The sequence below is a fragment of the Saimiri boliviensis genome, chromosome 13, assembly GCF_048565385.1.
Source record: "Saimiri boliviensis isolate mSaiBol1 chromosome 13, mSaiBol1.pri, whole genome shotgun sequence".
NCBI classification, from domain to species: Eukaryota; Metazoa; Chordata; class Mammalia; order Primates; family Cebidae; genus Saimiri; species Saimiri boliviensis.
In genome coordinates this window covers 93182800-93202004 of record NC_133461.1, presented here as the reverse complement: position 1 = coordinate 93202004, position 19205 = coordinate 93182800, and the positions used below count along the sequence as shown (strand labels likewise).

The 19205-nt window shown below is 42.7% G+C and overlaps 1 protein-coding gene and 1 pseudogene across 24 annotated transcripts in view; one reads left to right on the top strand and one right to left on the bottom strand.

Moving 5' to 3' along the window:
- PCM1 (pericentriolar material 1) overlaps window positions 1–10697 on the bottom strand; it is a 124651-nt gene extending 113954 nt beyond the window's left edge. For 11 of the 24 annotated variants that reach the window (XM_074383979.1, XM_074383980.1, XM_074383981.1 and 8 more), the window contains exon 1: window positions 10078–10696. In XM_074383979.1, the coding sequence (XP_074240080.1) occupies window positions 10078–10163 (86 nt within the window). In that variant the 5' untranslated portion in view covers window positions 10164–10696. Of the gene's footprint in view, window positions 1–1565; window positions 1871–10077 lie in introns of those variants that run through there. The other 13 variants (XM_074383998.1, XM_074383999.1, XM_074384000.1 and 10 more) reach the window with 6 other exon arrangements.
- Window positions 10698–11385: 688 nt separating this feature from the next.
- On the top strand, window positions 11386–12175 carry LOC101044543 (large ribosomal subunit protein eL8 pseudogene; annotated as a pseudogene).
- Window positions 12176–19205: the final 7030 nt, after the last annotated feature.

Genomic DNA, 19205 nt, shown 5'->3' with positions numbered 1-19205 from the left:
TTAGTCCAATTAACCTTTAATAGTCTATGCCGAAGTTTACTCCTCTGACTGATAAGAGTTTCCTATTACTCAAACTAGCAACCTCGCATATCCGATGATTTAAAAAACGTTTGCTCATTTAAAAGCGAACTGCTGGCCGGGCGCAGTGGCTCAAGCCTGTAATCCCAGCACTTTGGGAGGCCAAGGCGGGTGGATCACGAGGTCGATGGATCAAGACCATCCTGGTCAACATGGTGAAACCCCGTCTCTACTAAAAATACAAAAAATTAGCTGGGCATGGTGGCTCGTGCCTGTAATCCCAGCTACTCAGGAGGCTGAGGCAGGAGAATTGCCTGAACCCAGGAGGCGGAGGTTGCGGTGAGCCGAGATCGCGCCATTGCACTCCAGCCTGATTAACAAGAGTGAAACTCCGTCTCAAAAAAAAAAAGCGAACTGCTGTACTTAGTAATATAAAATAACCTTGTCACTATATAAATACTACGTTTACCTTCAGTTCAAAAACTGTTTTATACTGGTGTTCGGTGGCCTTCACCAGGAAGGTGCTAGGGAAAGAAAGCAGCAGGTGCACCCAGGCTCTGCAACACCCACTCCGGTAACCAGAGAACACCAGTAGGCGGAGTCTGAAAAGCGGTTTGGGGCGGGGGCAGTAGGGGCGCCCAAAAAGCCCGCTTCTTCCAGCGCCCAAACACGAACCGTCACCCGTAAGGCACACAATAAAGACCTCAATCCGGCCCCCCCAAAAAAAATTAGACCAAGCAAGTTCCTGAGGAGTGGGCGGCAGGACGCAAAGTTGCACGCCCTGCTGCCCCGGCGGGGCCTAATCCCCAAACGCCAGTTTCTGCAAAGCAAGCAACGTCTCCCCAACCCCACTTGGCATTTAGTCTTTCCCGCTTCTAGGCCCAATTCTAACTAGCTCTGCGGGAAGGGAGGCAGAAGGGGCGAAAGGAGAGCGTGAGGGAGTGACTCCATTAACACTCCCAGGAACGCCTCCCCGGCCCCTCGGCTCCCCGAGCACCAGAGACGGCGGAAATCCCGCAGCTCAAAGCCCAACAGCAACTCTTCAGAGTCGCGTCGCTCATCAGCCCTTCTGCACCCCAAAGTCTAGACACCGAGAACCCCACAGAATAAAACGTGAGGAAACGTGGGCATGAGGACTATGGCCACCAAGGCCTGTTTCTCTGCGAACTCGACCCCGTGCCTCTGGCACCCAAACCAGAGCCCCCTCTCCGCTTCCTCCGCCCGCAAGGGGCGTTCCCGGGGCCACCGGGACGCAGGGCGACCTCCCCGGCAGGGCCAGCCGGAGAACGAGGAGGCAAGGAGGGGTCCTGCAGTCGCCAGCGCGTCCCGAGGCGCTCACCGGGGATCCCGGCGGGCGGTCCTAGCGGAGGGGGTGGACCGTCCGCCTCAGGGACTCGAAACCGGCGGCAAGAAGACCCGGGAGCCTGACGACGAGGCGTGGGCCCGCGGCCAGACCCAACGGGGTCAAGCGTCCCGGAGCCGTTACTCTCCCGCCCCGGGGGCGCGCCGTCCTCGGTTGCCAGGGGCTGGGGACGCGCCGGCATTACCTGTACGCGAAACCAGCCTCTCCCGTCAAGGGCGGAGCGGCGGTCAGCTCCCACGACCCGCCACCGGCAGCGGTCAGTCCTCGGAGACCGCAGCAGGGAGGCCTACACTTTGCCTGGCTGCCTAGGGCCCAATGGCCGCCTTTTCGACATGAGATACTCGACGCCAACCGCCGCAGCCACCGCCATCTTAGGATCTCATTGTGGTGGGAGAAGAGGGGCGGGGGAACTGCAGAGGGGGCGACGCGCGGCGGGACGTGCGCCGTCTCCTCGGCAACGGCCGCGCGGGGGCGAGAACTCGCCCGGGCGGGAGCCGCAGTGCGATCTACGCGCTGGACTGCAGTCACGTGACCCGCCGGAGTCCGTGTTGTCGTTTCTGGCTCCTAAAGCCGAAAACGGATTACACGAACGAATCTCCCCCGCCCAGGGACTACATATCCCAGAATGCCAACTCGACCTCGCGTTCTAGACGCCGGCCCGTCACAGGTGGATGGACTACAAATCCCAGCATGCTTTGCGCTTCCAGCGCTGATCGCGAAACATGGGGCCCTAGGCCTATGCGGAAGTGGATTGATCTCCCTCAGCCCGTGGCGAAAGAGCGGAGGCGGGATGCGATTTTTCCGTGGGGGTGTCAGCTCCGGCCGGTGCCGGAAAAAGAAGCCAAGACCAGGATCGCTGTCTGCTCCTTTCCCACCCACATCCCGGTCATGAAGAGATGGGAACAAAAGGACCCTTATAATCTAGTCCAACTCCCTAATTTTACGTAAGAGGGAGTTGGTCCACGGAAATTAAACAGTTTGCCAAAGGTCATGTGTAACTGCTGAGCAGGAGAATCATAAATGTTGGTATTTAACGCCACTTTTGGTTAGTGTCCTGTTCCTTAAAAGAACCAGATGATGTTAATCCAAACTTGATTTCAGTAAATTTTCTCTGATTTCTCTTTTTATTTATACTCTTCTGTTAGCAGCTCTATGAAGATGAGTAAATTGGCAGGTTTCCCCTTTTAAAAAAATTGAGTTACAAGGCCTTCAATGTGACTGACTGGAGAGTTAAAACACCTGTCAATTTGAGTTGTGTGCCAGGGCATTCTAGTTTTATACAGTTTATAATTATGGGAGAACTTTAAGCAAAATAAAGATAAAACGAGGTGGAGAATCGCTTTCTGGGTTATAACAACAAAAACAAATTGTTCTAATTATCAACAAAAATCGTTCCCGAAAAAGTAGATCTGCATCTCACTACACAATTCAAATAAAGCTCTTCCAACCCACTGCAATTTGCCACCCTAGCTTCAGCTGTGACTGCAATGACAGTTTGCACTAATACTTGTTTGTCACTCTTTGCTCATATTGTGTGTGTCTATCGCTAAGTACTGAGATAGCAAAAATATACTCCCTGCCCTTGAAGAGTTTGTTTTAGTGAAGGATAGGGAAGTGGACTGTGGTAGGTGCTGTGGGAGCTCAGAACACAGAGCAGCTAAACGCTCAGGTGTTTACTGTGGGCCAGAATGCCCTATCCTAATTCCACCACTCTAACATCTTGGACAAATTACTTGCCTTTTTGAGCCTTAATTGCCCCACCTATGAAATGAGGGGAAGGGAATAATACTGCCTAACTTGAAGGGATTTAAAAAAAAATGTTCTTAGAGTTTATTTTATGCCAGGCACAGTGTAAAGCACTTCAGCTGTTGTGATTTTCTTAACCTCACAGCTACCCTAAGGAGGCTGGATCTGCAGCTGATCCATCTTAGCAGTGAGAGATTATATAAATCAAACTTCTAGCAGCTACAAGTGGTAGAGACCAGATTTAAACCCAGGTCTACCTGCTTCCTTATAGGTTTTTTTTTTTTTTTTCTTAAATAAAATGCATATAAAAAAACACTAGTATATGTTAAGGCCCAAAATATTAGCTATCATTATTTTGTTTTATACATACGTATTATTAGTAAACTTATGTAGAAGCTGTTACCATTAAAACAATTCTAATAAATTCAAAAGCATGAAATTATAGTACCTATTAGTCATTATGTTGTCTGAATTTATGAAGTCCCAGAAGGTCAATACTATTGTTCGTTAGGAGGTAGGAGGAATTTGAGAAATATTTACATTGAAAAGCGGTTCTCAAACTTCAATATGAGCATTACTGATCTTTGTAGAGGAAGAAGGAAAGAAGAAAACCAAAAGCTATAAAATTATCCCTGGCTTTTAGAAATTTAACACCTAATTTTGGAAACAAGCTTTATAAAAATGAATCGATTTAGTATTAGTAATGTGTCACCATGGCAAACACATGATATAGACACTGATTGCTTTAGTAATTTAGATGTTAAAAATGGGGATGTTTTGTCTCAGAGATAATGACAGCTCCAGGATTTACAGGTAGGATGAAATTAGGCACAGCAATATGTGGAAATGTAGGTAAGAAACAGAAGAATGGTCTCTAAAAGATAAACACTGAAACCACATTTCAGTTTTCCACATTGAGGAGAATAACCTAACCCATGTGTTAAGTATGCAGGGGCTGGCCGGGCATAGTGGCTCAAGCCTGTAATCCCAGCACTTTGGGAGGCCGAGGCAGGCAGATCATGAGGTCAGGAATTCGAGACCAGCCTGACCAACGTGGTGAAACCCCATCTCCACTAAAAATACAAAATTTAGCCAGGTGTGGTGGTGCACGCCTGTAATCCCAGCTACTCAGAAGGCTGAGGCAGGAGAATCACTTGAAACCGGGAGGTGGAAGTTGCAGTGAGCCAAGATCATGCTACTGCATTCCATCCTAGTAGACAGAGTAAGTCTCCCTCTCAAATAATAATAACAATTAATAAAATTAAAAATAAATATGCAGGGATGGAAGTTCCAAATGGCAGAATGGTGTTCAAGGAAGTGGAATACAGCAAGAACACAGACCAGACATCCACAATAAGCAATTGGCAGCAAGCAGACTGGCTGGAGTAAAGAATTTACATGGGGTAAGTGATGGGCAAGTGAGAGAAAGCAAGGTTTATTACCAGGTTGGGGCCACACTATAGAAAGTCTTAGCTACTTAAATAATGAGTTTGGCTTTGTTCTTCAGGTAGTGGGAAACCATTTGAGACTTTGGAAAAGGTCAATGCTATATTAAAATGATTATTTTAAGACTTCAGTCTAGTAGCAAAGTTTTGTACAGACTAGGAAGAGAAGACAAGGAGAAAAGGTGCTAACCTGTCCTGAAAAAGGCTTAGCCTAAGGTAGCAGTAGAAAGAATAAAGGGATTTCATTTTTCATTAACATAAACTAAATCAGTTGTTGTGATGTGAAAATACTATTTCTGTTTCTTGGTATTCGGTAGGACACTAACCAGGTGGTACTTAATAAGATAACATGGCCAGGCATGGTGTCTCATGCCAGTAATCCCAGTGCTTTAGGAGGCCGAGGCGGGTGGATCACAAGGTCAAGAGTTCGAGACCAGCCCAACCAACATGGTAAAACCCCGTCTCTACTAAAAATACAAAAATTAGCCAGCAGTGGTGGCGAGGGCCTATAATCCCAGCTACTGAGGAGGCTTAGGCAGGAGAATTGCTTGAACCCAGCAGGCAGAGGTTGCAGTGAGCTGAGGTAGTGCCATTGTACTCCAGCCTGGGCTACAGAGCAAGACTCCGTTTCAGAAAAAATAACAGTTGGCGCTTGTTTATCCATTGAATATATTCTGTATGCTCGTTATCCGCAGATGGATTGTAAGCATGACTAGAACAGAAACCCAGCCTTGTGTACCTTTTATCCTTTGAAAAACAACTTTTCTGCAATACCTACTTTTAACCTGCAGATGGCAATAGAACTTAAAGGAAAAATCCTCAGTGACCAGTAGACTCTAACTGGATGTTATTTGCTTTTATTATGTGATTTTTTTTTTTTTGATACATCCAAAAGAATATATAACCTACATCGAATTCTATAGTACAATAATGAGAACCGGGCGTATTAGCTCACACCTGAAATCTCAGCTAGTTGGAAGGCTGAAGCTGGAAGATCACTTGAGGAGCTCCAGACCAGCCTGAGCAACTTAAGGTGACTATTTCTTTTATTATTATTATTATTTATTTTTTATTTATTTTATTTATTTTATTTATTTTTTATTGCATTTTAGGTTTGGGGGTACATGTGAAGAACATGCAAGATCGTTGCATAGGTACACACATGACCGTGTGGTTTGCTGCCTTCCTTCCCCTCACCTGTATCTGTCATTTCTCCCCATGCTACCTCTTCCCACCTCCCCACCTCCCCGTCCCTCTCCCATTTCCCCCCAACGGACCCCAGCGTGTAGTGCTCCCCTCCCTGTGTCCATGTGTTCTCATTGTTCAACACCCGCCTATGAGTGAGAACATGCGGTGTTTGATTTTCTGCTCTTGTGTCAGTTTGCTGAGAATGATGGTTTCCAGGTGTGAGTGTAAATTAATTCAACCATTGTGGAAGACAGTGTGGCGATTCCTCAAGGACCTAAAAATAGAAATCCCATTTGACCCAGCAATCCCATTACTGGGTATATATCCAAAGGATTATAAATCATTCTACTATAAGGACACATGCACACAAATGTTCATTGCAGCACTGTTTACAATAGCAAAGACCTGGAACCAACCCAAATGCCCATCGACGATAGACTGGATAGGGAAAATGTGGTACATATACACCATGGAATATTACGCAGCCATCAAAAACGATGAGTTTGCGTCCTTTGTAGGGACATAAGGCGACTATTTCTACACATACATACATACATACATAAAATGAGCCAAACACTCGAGAGCCCACAATCTAACCTCAGAAATAGAATTTAATTAAGATGTGTCCAGGCACAGTGGCTCACGCTTGTAATCCCAGCACTTTGGGAGGCTGAGGCAGTTGGATCATTTGAGGTCAGGAGTTTGAGACAAGCCTGGCCAACACGGTGAAACCCTGCCTCTACTAAAAATACAAAAATTAGCCAGACTTGGTGACGCAAGCCTGTAATCCCAGGGAGGCTGAGGCAGGAGAATATCACTTGAGCCCAGAAAGCAGAGGTTGCAGTGAGCTGAGATTGTGCCACTGCACTCCAGCCTGGTGACAGAAAGAGACTCTCTCAAAAAAAAAAAAAAAAAAAGAAAAGAACTTAAGATGTTTAAGGCCAACCCCTCGCCACACTTTTATTCAAACTCTTTTTTCTTTGCAAACATAAATACTATCCTGAATTCAATATTATCTTTCCTTCATTTTATTCATATAACTATGGATATACCTAAATAATATGTTTTATTTTGCCTGTTTTCAAGCTTTATATAAAGGATATCATACTGAATATATGCTTTCTTCACTTGATTTTTTCATTCAACATTGTGTTTCTGTGATTCATCCATTTTAATGGGTATAAACACCAGATTTATTTTTTGTTTTTTTAAATTATACTTTAAGTTCTTGAATACATGTGCAGAACACGCAGGTTTGTTATATAGGTATACATGTGCCATGATGGTTTGCTGCACACATCAAACCGTCACCTACATTAGGTATTTCTCCTAATGCAGTCCCTCCCTTAGCCAACACACATGTTAAATATGCAGGGGGTGGCCAGGCATGGTGGCTCATGCCTGTAATCCCAGCACTTTGGGAGGCCGAGGCAGGCAGATCCCCCTGACCTGACAGGCCCCGGTGTGTGATGTTCCCCTCCCTGAGTCCATGTGTTCTCATTGTTCAACTCCCACTTATGAGTGAGAACATGTGTTATAAACACCAAATTAATTAAGAGCAGAAAAATACAACTTGGCTTTGTGGGTAACTAAGTGGAAGAAGAGATTGGTCAGTCCAAACACAGGACTGATTGGAGGCCTCTGACCTGGTTCTTACACCTTTTAGTTAAATTTTGGCACTGTTAACTTCTCTACCTTTCAGTTGTGCCCAGAGTGTCTGAATCTTGGTACCATTGACAGTTTAGGCTGGGTAATTCTTGTGGGGGCTGGTCTGTGTTTTGCAAGATGTTTAGCAACATCCCTGGCCTCTACCCACTGTATATCTAGAGCAAACCCCTGCCCATTGTAAAAGCCAAAAATGTCTCCTGACATTGATTGCCAAGCATCCTCTGGAGTTTGGGAAGGGAGATTTTTCTTCCATAACTCTTTTGCTCAGAAACTTAAAAGTTGACATACATAATCTAATCAACCAGCCATTATATAATTATATCGACTAATTCTATCCCATCCACATGCATAAGTAATATATCAAGGCTCTTTTTACCTTGCTCTGTTTTCCCTAGATCTAATTACCAGAACATCTCTCATTACTGCCTAGTTTGGATTCTTTATTATTAGATTTAACAATAGCCAATTGCTGCTGTTGACATACAATATTAATGTTTATAACAGTCTGAACTGCCCTTTTCTTCATAACCACTTTATGTCCTTTTCTTTCAAAATTATTCATTCAATAAATGCGACTCTTGTGATTCAGACAATTTCATCTAAATTTGCATTTCATCAGTTTTCACATGGCTTTACTTCTACAGAGTTGTGATTACTACATAATTCTTCCTATATTTTTCTTGTATATATGTTTGGGGGGTTGTATGTTTTTATACCATCTTCTCTATTCACTGAAAATCTAATCAAAGCTGCAATCATTTAGTAAAGTCTTGTGTAAATTGTCAAGACATACCAAGTTGGAGAGGTTTAAACAAAGAGATATAAGTAACAATTTTTTAAAAGTACAAGGAAAATAATCGATATCTTTTTCCTTGTTTCCCACCAACCCTATAGCAAAATAGTTCAACTAGAACTATATAACTAGATATATGTTTGTAATTAAGTAGAAAAATTACATAATTAGGTGAGAGAGTTCCAAAAATACAGAAATATGGGCTGATACGGATTTTGTTTCCTAATTCATAGGAAAAATGTTACAAAGGCATGAAAATTCGACCTCAGTTTTTACTTTAAAAATGCTATTAGTCAAAACAAAATTATGCAAAATAAGGACTCAGAATTGTTATGGTTATACAGAGTAATCTGGAGTGACTTTATAAAATATGGTCTCTGGCTGAAATAAGTCTTAATTCACAAAAATAAGGAGAGCTGCAGGTGACAACCAGATTTATAATATGCATCCACATGGACTAGCAGAGGCATATGAGGCACAATTGGGGTTGCAGTGATCCACATTAAATTCACGCCATTATGTAGAAAAGTGACAGCTATGTATGTTATAATTTTATATTTTATCAAAAAAAGCCTTCCACATTGCATTTCTCCTTCCATGAGAAAGATCCCAAAGTCAGGCGAGAACTAGAAAAACATGTGTGAACTCAGATTAACCAGGCAAGAGAGAATGCCCTCTCTTTACCAGAAGAGTACTAAATAATCTCCCGGGGTAAAAACCAAGGATGTTTTATGGTGGGCCAGACTATCCAAGACTCCCTGATCTAGATAAGGAAACAAGTATAACCTTGAGAATAGGTGAAACACACTGGTATAGAGCAGGGGTTGGCCAAACTTTTTCTGTAAAGAACCAGATATTAAATATTTTCAGCATTGTATGCTCTACAGTCTGTTTCAATTTCTCAGCTCTGGTTGCAGAATGAAAGCAGCTATAGACCAGCATATAAACAAATGAGCATGCCTATATTCCAATAAACCTTATTTGTAGACACTGAAATTTAGATTTTATATAATTTTCACATGTCAAAATTTTGATCTATTTGTGATTTTATTTCAAGTACTTAAAACTATAAAAATGAATCATGGGTCCAGTTTAGACTGTGGGCGATACGATAGTTTGCTGGCCTCTGCTGTAGAGCACTAAACGCTTAAATTCTTAGATACTTAATGTTAGGTCAGAGAAGAAATTAGCAATAGAAGAAAATACAGTTTCATTACTTTACAGGGTGGTTATTTTATGAGTACTACTTTGAACCAATAGAAAGGGAGGATATAAATCCGGTGTAGCTGAACGATATTTGTAGTGTGAGTTAGTACCATATATTTTCTTGTATACTGGATTTTGTTTTTCCCCAGTCAGAGTAGATGTAGGCATGCATTTCCTTTGAGAATTGTCACAGCCAGCAATACTGGAAACAACAGATGAGAAAAGATGGAGATCGGTCAGAGCAGTTCCCACTCCTCACAATTTGCCTGGGTGGAAAGAGAATGACTTGGTGGGAAATCAGAAGAGTGGGGTGTTTTCCCTTGGATAGCTGAAAAGGAAGAGGGGGAAGGTGGAGCAGCAATCAGTGTAGTCCCTAAGGCTGAGGTCCCTGTGACCAGAGCAAGAACAGACAGTTGTGACATTATACAAACTTCACACCACCCCAAACCCCAGAAATCATATGCAATCCCCAGGCTGGACAGAGATTCTAAATTCTGATATGATGCTGAAATGAGTGGAAAATTCGACTTCTCTGCGCCCATAAAATGGAGCCTTGAAATTCAATTAGAAAACAGAGTTACAGTTATTTCCCATGTAAATTGTCATACGACACAGACCCACTTTACTTACATAGTATAAATATCAGTTACCTGAATGCTCTCAAGCCTTGAAGTTGGTGGGGAAACCATGTTTCCATCACATCTACAGGGTGAAATCTAACCTCACTTGCTGGCATCTTCCAGGATCTTCGGAAGTAATGCTTTTCTATTATTTCCTGCTTGTACTAAATTATTGTGATTTCTCTCAAGTCTAGCCTTTTTTGGCTGTTCTTTTTCTCCACTCCATATCATTCCCAAGGCAAAACACAGCCTCTTTCTCTGTTATCAAAATGTCACAGGTACAAGGCATCTCTGCACAGTAGATTCTCATTGAAGATTCAGCGATAACCAAGGAAGGCAGGGGAAGAGGAAGAAGAATTTAGGCTGCAGCAAACACCTTAAAACCGACTATTTAAAGATTTTTGCTCTTCAAAGATTCTAGCCCAGAATGTCTCCTTGGCTGCTTCTTGCTCAGCTCCCTGGTATCTTGATGCATTCCGTCTTCACATCCTCCTCCCCATTCTTATCTCATTCACTCCTTCCTTTTTCACTCCTTTCCGCTTGGGTTACCTATGGCCATCCATCATCATCTTCTGCAGCAATGATTCCACTTCTGATCGTGAAAGCATCTCATAGATTGTGTGTGTGTGTGTGTGTGTGTGTGTGTGTGTGTGTGTGTGTTAGATGAGAGAGCTGTAGAGGATTGGGAAGATGTGGCAATCAAGATTCTCCTGGTAATGTTAGGTTCCAAGGTCAGGTTGCCCTCAGTAGCTTGAGCTTCCACTCTGCTGCTTCCAAAGTTCACCTCTGATTTATAGATCCCTGCACAGGCTGGAATTATGTTCGAAGGCTGGGAACCCCACAGCCTCTGTGTAAAGCTAACAAAGCCCATAGCAAATGGATAAGACCTTGCTTCTAGAACAATCTACTTCAAGTCAAATTGTGGCATATGTGACATTAAGCAAGTTGCTTGCTCTCTTTATATCTCAGCCATCTCATTGAGAAAATTGGAATTAAAAATAATAATACGTCTCTCAAAGGGCCACCGTGGAGATTACATGAATTAATACATAGGAAGCGTTCAGAGAATGCCTGGCTATATAGTAAGTAATTTCTAAATGTTAACACTTATCTAAGTTTACAGAGAAGGCTCTGTGCCAATATGGAGTTGGGACTACAGGGTTTCAGGATCCATTCCCACACTCAGATTTTAACCACAAAGAACTCACAGCATGCCAGGCTGGCTGGCTCATGATGGCTTTAGCCATTGGGACTACCTGAGCAGCTTCTGGATACTGACGCTGGGACCAGCTAGATCACCACATAAAAATAATCGGGCTCTCTCCTCCACCGCCAAAGATGCTGAAAGAAAAAAAGGCCAAGGGGAAGAAGGTGGCTCCGGCTCCTGCCATTGTGAAGAAGCAGGAGGCCAAGAAAATGGTGAATCCCGTTTGAGAAAAGGCCTAAGAATTTTGGCACTGGGCAGGACATCCAGCCCAAAAGAGACCTCACCCACTTTGTGAAGTGGCCCTGCTATATCAGGTTGCAGTGGCAGAGAACCATCCTCTATAAGTGGTGTAAAGTGTCCCCTGCAATGAACCAGTTCACCCAGACCCAGGACCGCCGAACAGCTACTCAGCTACTTAAGCTAACCCATAAGTACAGACCAGAGACAAAGCAAGAGAAGAAGCAGAGGCTGTTGGCCCGGGCCGAGAAGAAAGCTGCCGGCAAAGGGCACGTCCCCACTAAGAGACCACCTGTCCTTCGAGCAGGAGTTAACACCGTCACCACCTCGGTGGAGAACAAGAAAGCTCAGCTGGTAGTGATTGCACACGACATGGATCCCATCGAGCTGGCTGTCTTCTTGCCTGCCTTGTGTCATAAAACGGGGGTCCCTTACTTCATTATCAAGGGGAAGGCAAGACTAGGACGTCTAGTCCGCAGGAAGACCTGCACCCTGTCGTCTTCACACAGGTTAACTCGGAAGACAAAGGCTCTTGGGCTAAGCCGGTGAAAGCTATCAGGACGAATTACGACAGGTATGATGAGATCCGCCGTCACTGGGGAGGCAATGTCCTGGGTCCCAAGTCTGTGGCTCGCATAGCTGAAAAAGGCAAAAGCTAAAGAACTTGCCACTAAACTGGGTTAAATGTTCACTGTTGAGTTTTCTGTCCATAAAAATAATTAAAATAATACAAATTTTCCTTCAAAAAAAAAAAAAGAAATTGGATTTTATTTTGTTGACTGTTGAGTTGATGGAGAAATTCCAAGCCTTTTAAAATACAGAAGTAAAGTGATCTTTTTTGCATCAAGATAATGGTTTATACTCTGTAGGAGATGGTCTGCATGGGGAAGAAACTGAAAGTAGATTGATCAACTAAGAGAGAGATACCAGTAGATTATGCCAAGGTGATGGAGACATAAATTAAGGTGGCAGTGGCAATGGGGTTGATGAAGAGAGTCTGGCATTTAGAGGGTAGAATCAGCAGAACTTATTGACTAACTGGAAATGCAGGATGAGCAGGAGGAATGTTTTCGGATAATCCCAAGATCTGGGAGTGGGTAAGAGTAAATGGTGGTTTAGCCAACTCACTAGGTTCTATCGAAGGCAAGCCTTTCCTCCCAAGGGGAAAGAAGAGAAAGAGAAGAGACTGTATTAAGTTCAGTCTGAGCTAGCAGGCCGTTGGGCAAACACGTCTGGAGTTACAGTGGGGAGTAACAGCTGGAATGAAATATCTGGGAGTTGTTAAAACACTAACATTCAGCAGACCAACAAGGAAAGAATACTTCATAAAGGACAGATAGAAAACTTGGAGGATACCCAGAGAACTAAGAGGGACGGGTTTTATAAAAGCCTGTCAAAGAAAAAGTTTCAAGAAAGAAGGAGCAGCCTGAGAATTCAATGAGAAACTGCTGTGAGGAGTCTTGTGGCATCATTGTGAGCAGCTGCGGTTGCAGTAGAGATGTCAGAAGCACTGGCTTTCATTGAGAAGTTAATGGAAAGAGAGACCATGGGATCAGTGAGTGTGGACTGTCTGCTTCTTAAAAAAAAAATAAGCATAGTTGAAATGAAGATAAATAGGAAAGTTGTTAGAGGCAGGGATAAGAAAGGTTTTAATTTTCTAGGTTTTAATACACTTGGGCTTGTTTGTAGAGCGAAGAGGGGAAATGACTGTGGAAGGAAAGGGTGAAGATAGAAGTGAGAACATGGAAGGTAATCACCTAGCTCTAAAGAAGAAAGGAGGAGCTGGGGATTCAGAGAACAGGTGGAAGGATTACATTAAAACAAGTGGAATCAATACCACAGAATCAACCCTGAAGCAAAAAGGGCCTGGGGCTGGCAGATGTTCTAAGGTTGGGAACCCCACAGCCTCAGCATAAAGCTAACAAAGCCCACAGCAAATGGATAAGACCCTGCTTCTAGAACAGTCTGCTTCAAGTCAAGTCATGGCAGGTATGACGTTAAGCAAGTTGCCTGCTCTCTTTATGTCCTAGTCACCTCACTGGGAAAATGGGAATTAAAAATAATAATACATATCTCAAAGGGCTACTATGGGGACTATATGAATTAATACATAGGAAGCGTTCAGAGAGTGCCTGGCTCATAGTAAGGGATTTCTAAATGTTAATACTTATTTACGTTTACAGAGAAGGCTCTGTGCCAATATTGAGTTGGACTACAGCGTTTCAGGATCCATTCCCACACTCAGATCTCTTGCCACCTGAGAGGTGTCAGTAGGTTGGAGCCTCAGTAGTCTATGACTGTACCCCACTCATTAGATACTCTTCGGCTTTCCTCCCTGTTCCATCTCACTTGACCACCCCTTTGTTTATGCTACCTGGAATCACCTCCCAAATCAACTACTTGTATCTGAATCTTTGTCCCAGGCTCTGCTTTCAGAAAATCCCAATTTAAATAGTTCTTGAGTAAGAACTTTATTCCAGACATTGTGAATCCAGGTCTCAAGAGTTTTCAGGCAAATCATACTATTTCCTTTTACTTTGCCTCTTGCCAAACTGGGTACATGCCATTTCCCAAACACATGTCCTTTTTGCTTCTAAGTCTCTGTCCACACCAGTAGTATTACATCATTAGCTTGAGCAGTAAAGCATAAAGATCTTCTGAATACCCATGTATGCAAACAATAGTAGCTGCCTGCCCAGCTTCATTCTCTTTCTCTTGCGTGTGGATATCCAGTTGTCACAGCACCACGTGTTGACATAACTATTCTTTCCTCATTGAATTGTCTTGACACCATTGTTGAAAATCAATTGACTATACCTGTGACGGTTTATTTCTAGTCTCAATTCTATTTCATTGCTCTCTGTCTATCCTTTTGCCAGTATCACAATTCCTCGATCACTATAGCTTTGCAATTAGTTTTGAGATTCAGGAGTGTGAGTTGTCTAATTTTATTTTTTTCAAGATTGTTTTAGAAGCATTGTTTTTAATTGGCATAGACTATTTACATTTAGTGCAATTACTGTATGGATTTGTATATGCTCACATTGTATCAGTCAGTCAATCAGAAAAGGAAAGTTGGGAAATCAAAAAATCACAAAGCAGCCCTCTTGAAGCAGTGACATAGATGGAGAGGTTAGAGCTTATAGGGAAAATAGGATGCCAGTCATGTGCAGCTATTCTGAGCAGGACTGACAAGGAAGCTGCTGAGGTCTGCAGCTAGTGGCAACTGTAGTTTGCTTTTCATTTTCTTTATTACATTCTTAGTGTCTTGTGCAGCTTAATTACTGATTGCATCAAGCTTTCACTTCTCTTCACAATCTGGTCCCTCAAGCTTGGCCGCCTCAGTAACTGTCTCATGGCTTCATATACACTTTTTATTATATTTTATCTACTTTTCCATTTTCTTGGTAGCAATTTTGTTCTGCTACAAGGTCTTCCATTGCAGATTAAAGAAGTTCCTTTCACATTTTTTTCTTACTGAAATGTAAAATCCTTGTGCTAAAGCATGGATAAATTTGGGAATTTTAGTAAAATGACTTCAGGAGCGTATTGTCTGCATCAACACTCACTGCTTCCCCATTCCACAAATAGTTCTACGTTATTAAGAATAATGTCATGAGTGTAAAGAATGAGGCAGCAGGCTGAGCATGGTGGCTTCCTCATCTAACATTGGAATTGCCTTTTTTCTTATTTTGTGAGACAGAGTTTCGCTCTTGTTACCCAGGCTGGAGTGCAATGGCGTGATCTCGGCTCACCGCAACCTCCACCTCTTGGGTTCAAGCAATTCTCCTGCCTCAGCCTCCTGAGTAGCTGGGATTACAGGCATGTGCCACCATGCCCAGCTAATTTTTTTGTATTTTTAGTAGAGACAGAGTTTCACCATGTTGACCAGGATGGTCTCGATCTCTCGACCTCGTGATCCACCCGCCTCAGCCTCCCAAAGTGCTGGGATTACAGGCTTGAGCCACCGTGCCCGGCTGGAATTACCTTTATAAAATGATTTATTAATTATCTTGTGTGTACATTGCTGCCTCACTCTTTTTTTTGAAACAGGGTCTCACTCTGTTGCCCAGGCTGGAGTTCAGTGGTGTGATCTTGGCTCACTGCAACCTCCACCTCCCAGCTTCAAGTGATCCTTATAGTGATGTGTGATATAAGGGAAGTAAATACATAGGAGAACATCTAGCCTTGGTGGATGGCTAGAAGAAGGGCTGGTGACTAAGCATGGCTTATTTCATTCAGAAAAGATACATGGAAATTAGTATAGGCAAATAAAAAGGTAGCAACTATATACATCACAGCAATGGAACAGGACACGTGTAATATGGTTGATTCATTAGTGAAAGAGTTACAGGAGATGAGATCTTAGGCTTGCTTGCCAAGCATCTTTATTGAGCCAGGCAATCTTCCATGAAACTGGATAGATCCCCCACTTTCATTTCTCCTGAAATTCCCTAATTTTGTAGCAGGATGATGACGGATACTATGGAGATTTCCTTGCTCACAACAGATTCCCCCTGTAGCCACATTTGTCAAGAATCCGCGGGCCAGGGAGTAGAGGTGTGGCCTCAGTGTGTGGGTGCCATATATCCAGGTGTACATTGGAATACAGATGACTGGGCCAATTGGATTCTCCCTCTTAGGGCTGTGAGATTTGTCTGGAAAGACACAGAGGCCAAAATTCCCCTGAAACTAAAACGTTTTAAGGGCTGCATACTACAGAATAAATCCAAGAACTCATCTTCGAGAGATTTTTGGAGCCATCATTCTGCCTTCCCTTGGCTTGTATCATTCGGTCATTGATTCTGTTATTTACCTCAGTCGGTATCCCTCCACAAATCCAATTATTTTTGCTCTAGATGGCTGGTTTATTTCTTTAGATTATAAACAACAACAACAAAAACTAGTATGGGTGTATGACTCTGAAAATGGGGCCTCAGTATTTCAGAATCTTTGATTGCTGGAGTCAAGCACACAATGTCTATTCTAAAAGTTCTAGAATTTTTCCACAATGTTGCTGAGAGAGAAGCAGGACACAAACATTTCAGTCTTAGAGGAATCACTTTGTCGTATACTCTTGGTCATGGATATGGGAGTTGGGTGCCTAGCCTTTGTTTTTGAGGGAGTTCTAGTTATTGGCAAAGTCATCCAAGTGCAAATATATATATGGGTATGTGTGTGCGTGTGTGTGTTTATATATATATATATATATATATATATATATTTTTTTTTTTTTTTTTTTTTTTGAGGCAGAGTCTTGCTCTGTTGCCCAGGCTATAGTGCAGGGGTATGATCTCGGTTCACTGCAACCTCTGCCTCCCTGGTTCAAGCTGTTCTCCTGCCTCAGCCTCCCAAATAGCTGAGACTACAGGCGTGTGCCACTGTGCCTGGCTAATTTTTTGTATTTTTACTAGAGACTGGGTCTCACCATGTTGGCCAGGATGGTCTCACTCTCCTGACCTCATGATCCACCCGCCTCAGCCTCCCAAAGTGCTGGGATTACAGATGTGAGCCACGACGCCCAGCCCACAAAGTTTTAAATGTAAATTTTAAAGGTTTTATATGCATTTAAAAAGGTTTTAGGCCAGGCGCGGTGGCTCACGCCTGTAATTCCAGCACTTTAGGAGGCTGAGGCGGGTGGATCACGAGGTCAAGAGATCGAGACCATCCTGGTCAACATGGTGAAACCCCGTATCTACTAAAAATACAAAAAATTAGCTGGGCATGGTGATGCATGCCTGTAGTCCCAGCTACTCAGGAGGCTGAGGCAGGAGAATTGCTTGAACCCAGGAGGCGGAGGTTGCGGTGAGCCGAGATCGCGCCATTGCACTCCAGCCTGGGTAACAAGAGCGAAACTCTGTCTCCAAAAAAAAAAAAAAAAAAAGGTTTTAAATGCATATGCAGAAAAATAAGTTGTCCATAATGAACTAAATATGGGCTAGCAACAAATTAATCAGAATGTGTGTATAATTGTTGTATACAATGAATTGTTTTTTGTCTCTCAACCTAATGTATAGTTACTTTAAAACGCAAGCAGGAAACTATATCTCAGGGAATTATATTTAGATTGTCTTCCTTTTTCTAAGAAATAAAAACAGAAAAAAAGAAAAAATGTAAATTCAAACATGCAAATATATTTTCATCAAATGTATATTTTTACATTTTCTACTGGAGTCCAGAAATGTTGTCAGAATAGCTTGCAACCCTGAGGATTCTACTTTCAGATATTGTCATAGTGGTAGGAATCACGTCTTTTCCAATCAGTTGAATGGTATTTGATGAAGAGATATTTTAAGAATCTAAACACTGGAGAAAAGAGGCACATATAGAGATTGGATTTAGGTATCAGGATGAAAAGATACGTTACAAATTCATCAAAAAAAGGCAGATGCATCCTAACTGAGTAGTAGAATGAAAGCAGGTATCTTGTATTCCCTTCCGTCTTCCCTGTTCTTAAAGGCATATTTTAAAATGTGGTTTTACTTAGCAAGAACTCTTGTTTTCTTTTCTCCCCACATATTTTTATACAATATAGCTAAATTTCTTCATGTGTTACCAGTAAAAAATCTGTTTTCTATTAGAATTCAATGTGTATTTGGTTGAAATTATTTTTTTAATAACGTGACCTTCTGGGGAGATTCTTCTTTAATAAGAAAGATGTTATTCGGAAGCATAAAATAAACTCAAGTCTACAGTCCTTGCATATACACAGAAAGAAAAACAAACATATTCTTTAGCAAGAACACTTTTCATTCTTTGTGGCAGAAAAAAAAATAAGAAAACATCTTTTGCACTTTTCCGGCTAGGCAACCAATTTAAGATTAGTTTGATAATTAGAGGGAAAAAAAATCCAAACACATAGGTGAGAAACCTCTGAAAAGATGAGTAGTGAATAATCATTTCATTTTATCTTAACTAGTATGCAGGGGAGGACACGGGTTGTGTGGAACCTGAAACTGCACATTTTGGGGGATCTGTCAAGTGTCTATCGGTATTACTTTCTACGTGCCTCATGTAGCAGGCCTAGAGGGAAAGCGGTCCAGATGTGAGCCAAAGAACAGAGGGCTCTGGAAGAAACAACAGCGCAGTGAGAAAATTCCTGCTGTGGCATTCAGCTTACCTGACCGGTAGCCTCAGAGTGACAAAGTTCAATGAGAGAAGCAGAGCTTCTTGGATATACAAGGGTTCTGACCTAATACAAGTTTGGGATCTGGTGAAGCACTCTTTGAAAGGCAGCTGTCTCCGCGGATGATGTTGTAGCTTGAAGTATGAACCGCGGGAAAGTGAGAACGTAGAACGTAGATGCACTTTAATAGGAGCGGGAGCTGGAATCTATGAGCACGGACTGAAACCTATGTCAGTCCTTTTTACGTCTGACCTTGGTTGTGGGTGTGCTACAGAAGCAAGACCATTTGTTATGAGCTAAAGGAGGCTCCACATTACATGGAAAGGGAAGTGAAACAGCTGAAGGCTTAGCGTCTATCTTTTTTTTTTTTTTTTTTAAATATAGGTGCATATTTTTATTTATTTATTTATTTTTTGAGACGGAGTTTTGCTCTTGTTACCCAGGCTGAAGTGCAATGGCGCGATCTCGGCTCACCGCAACCTCCGCCTCCTGGGTTCAGGCAATTCTCCTGCCTCAGCCTCCTGAGTAGCTGGGATTACAGGTACGCACCACCATGCCTAGATAATTTTTTGTATTTTTAGTAGAGAC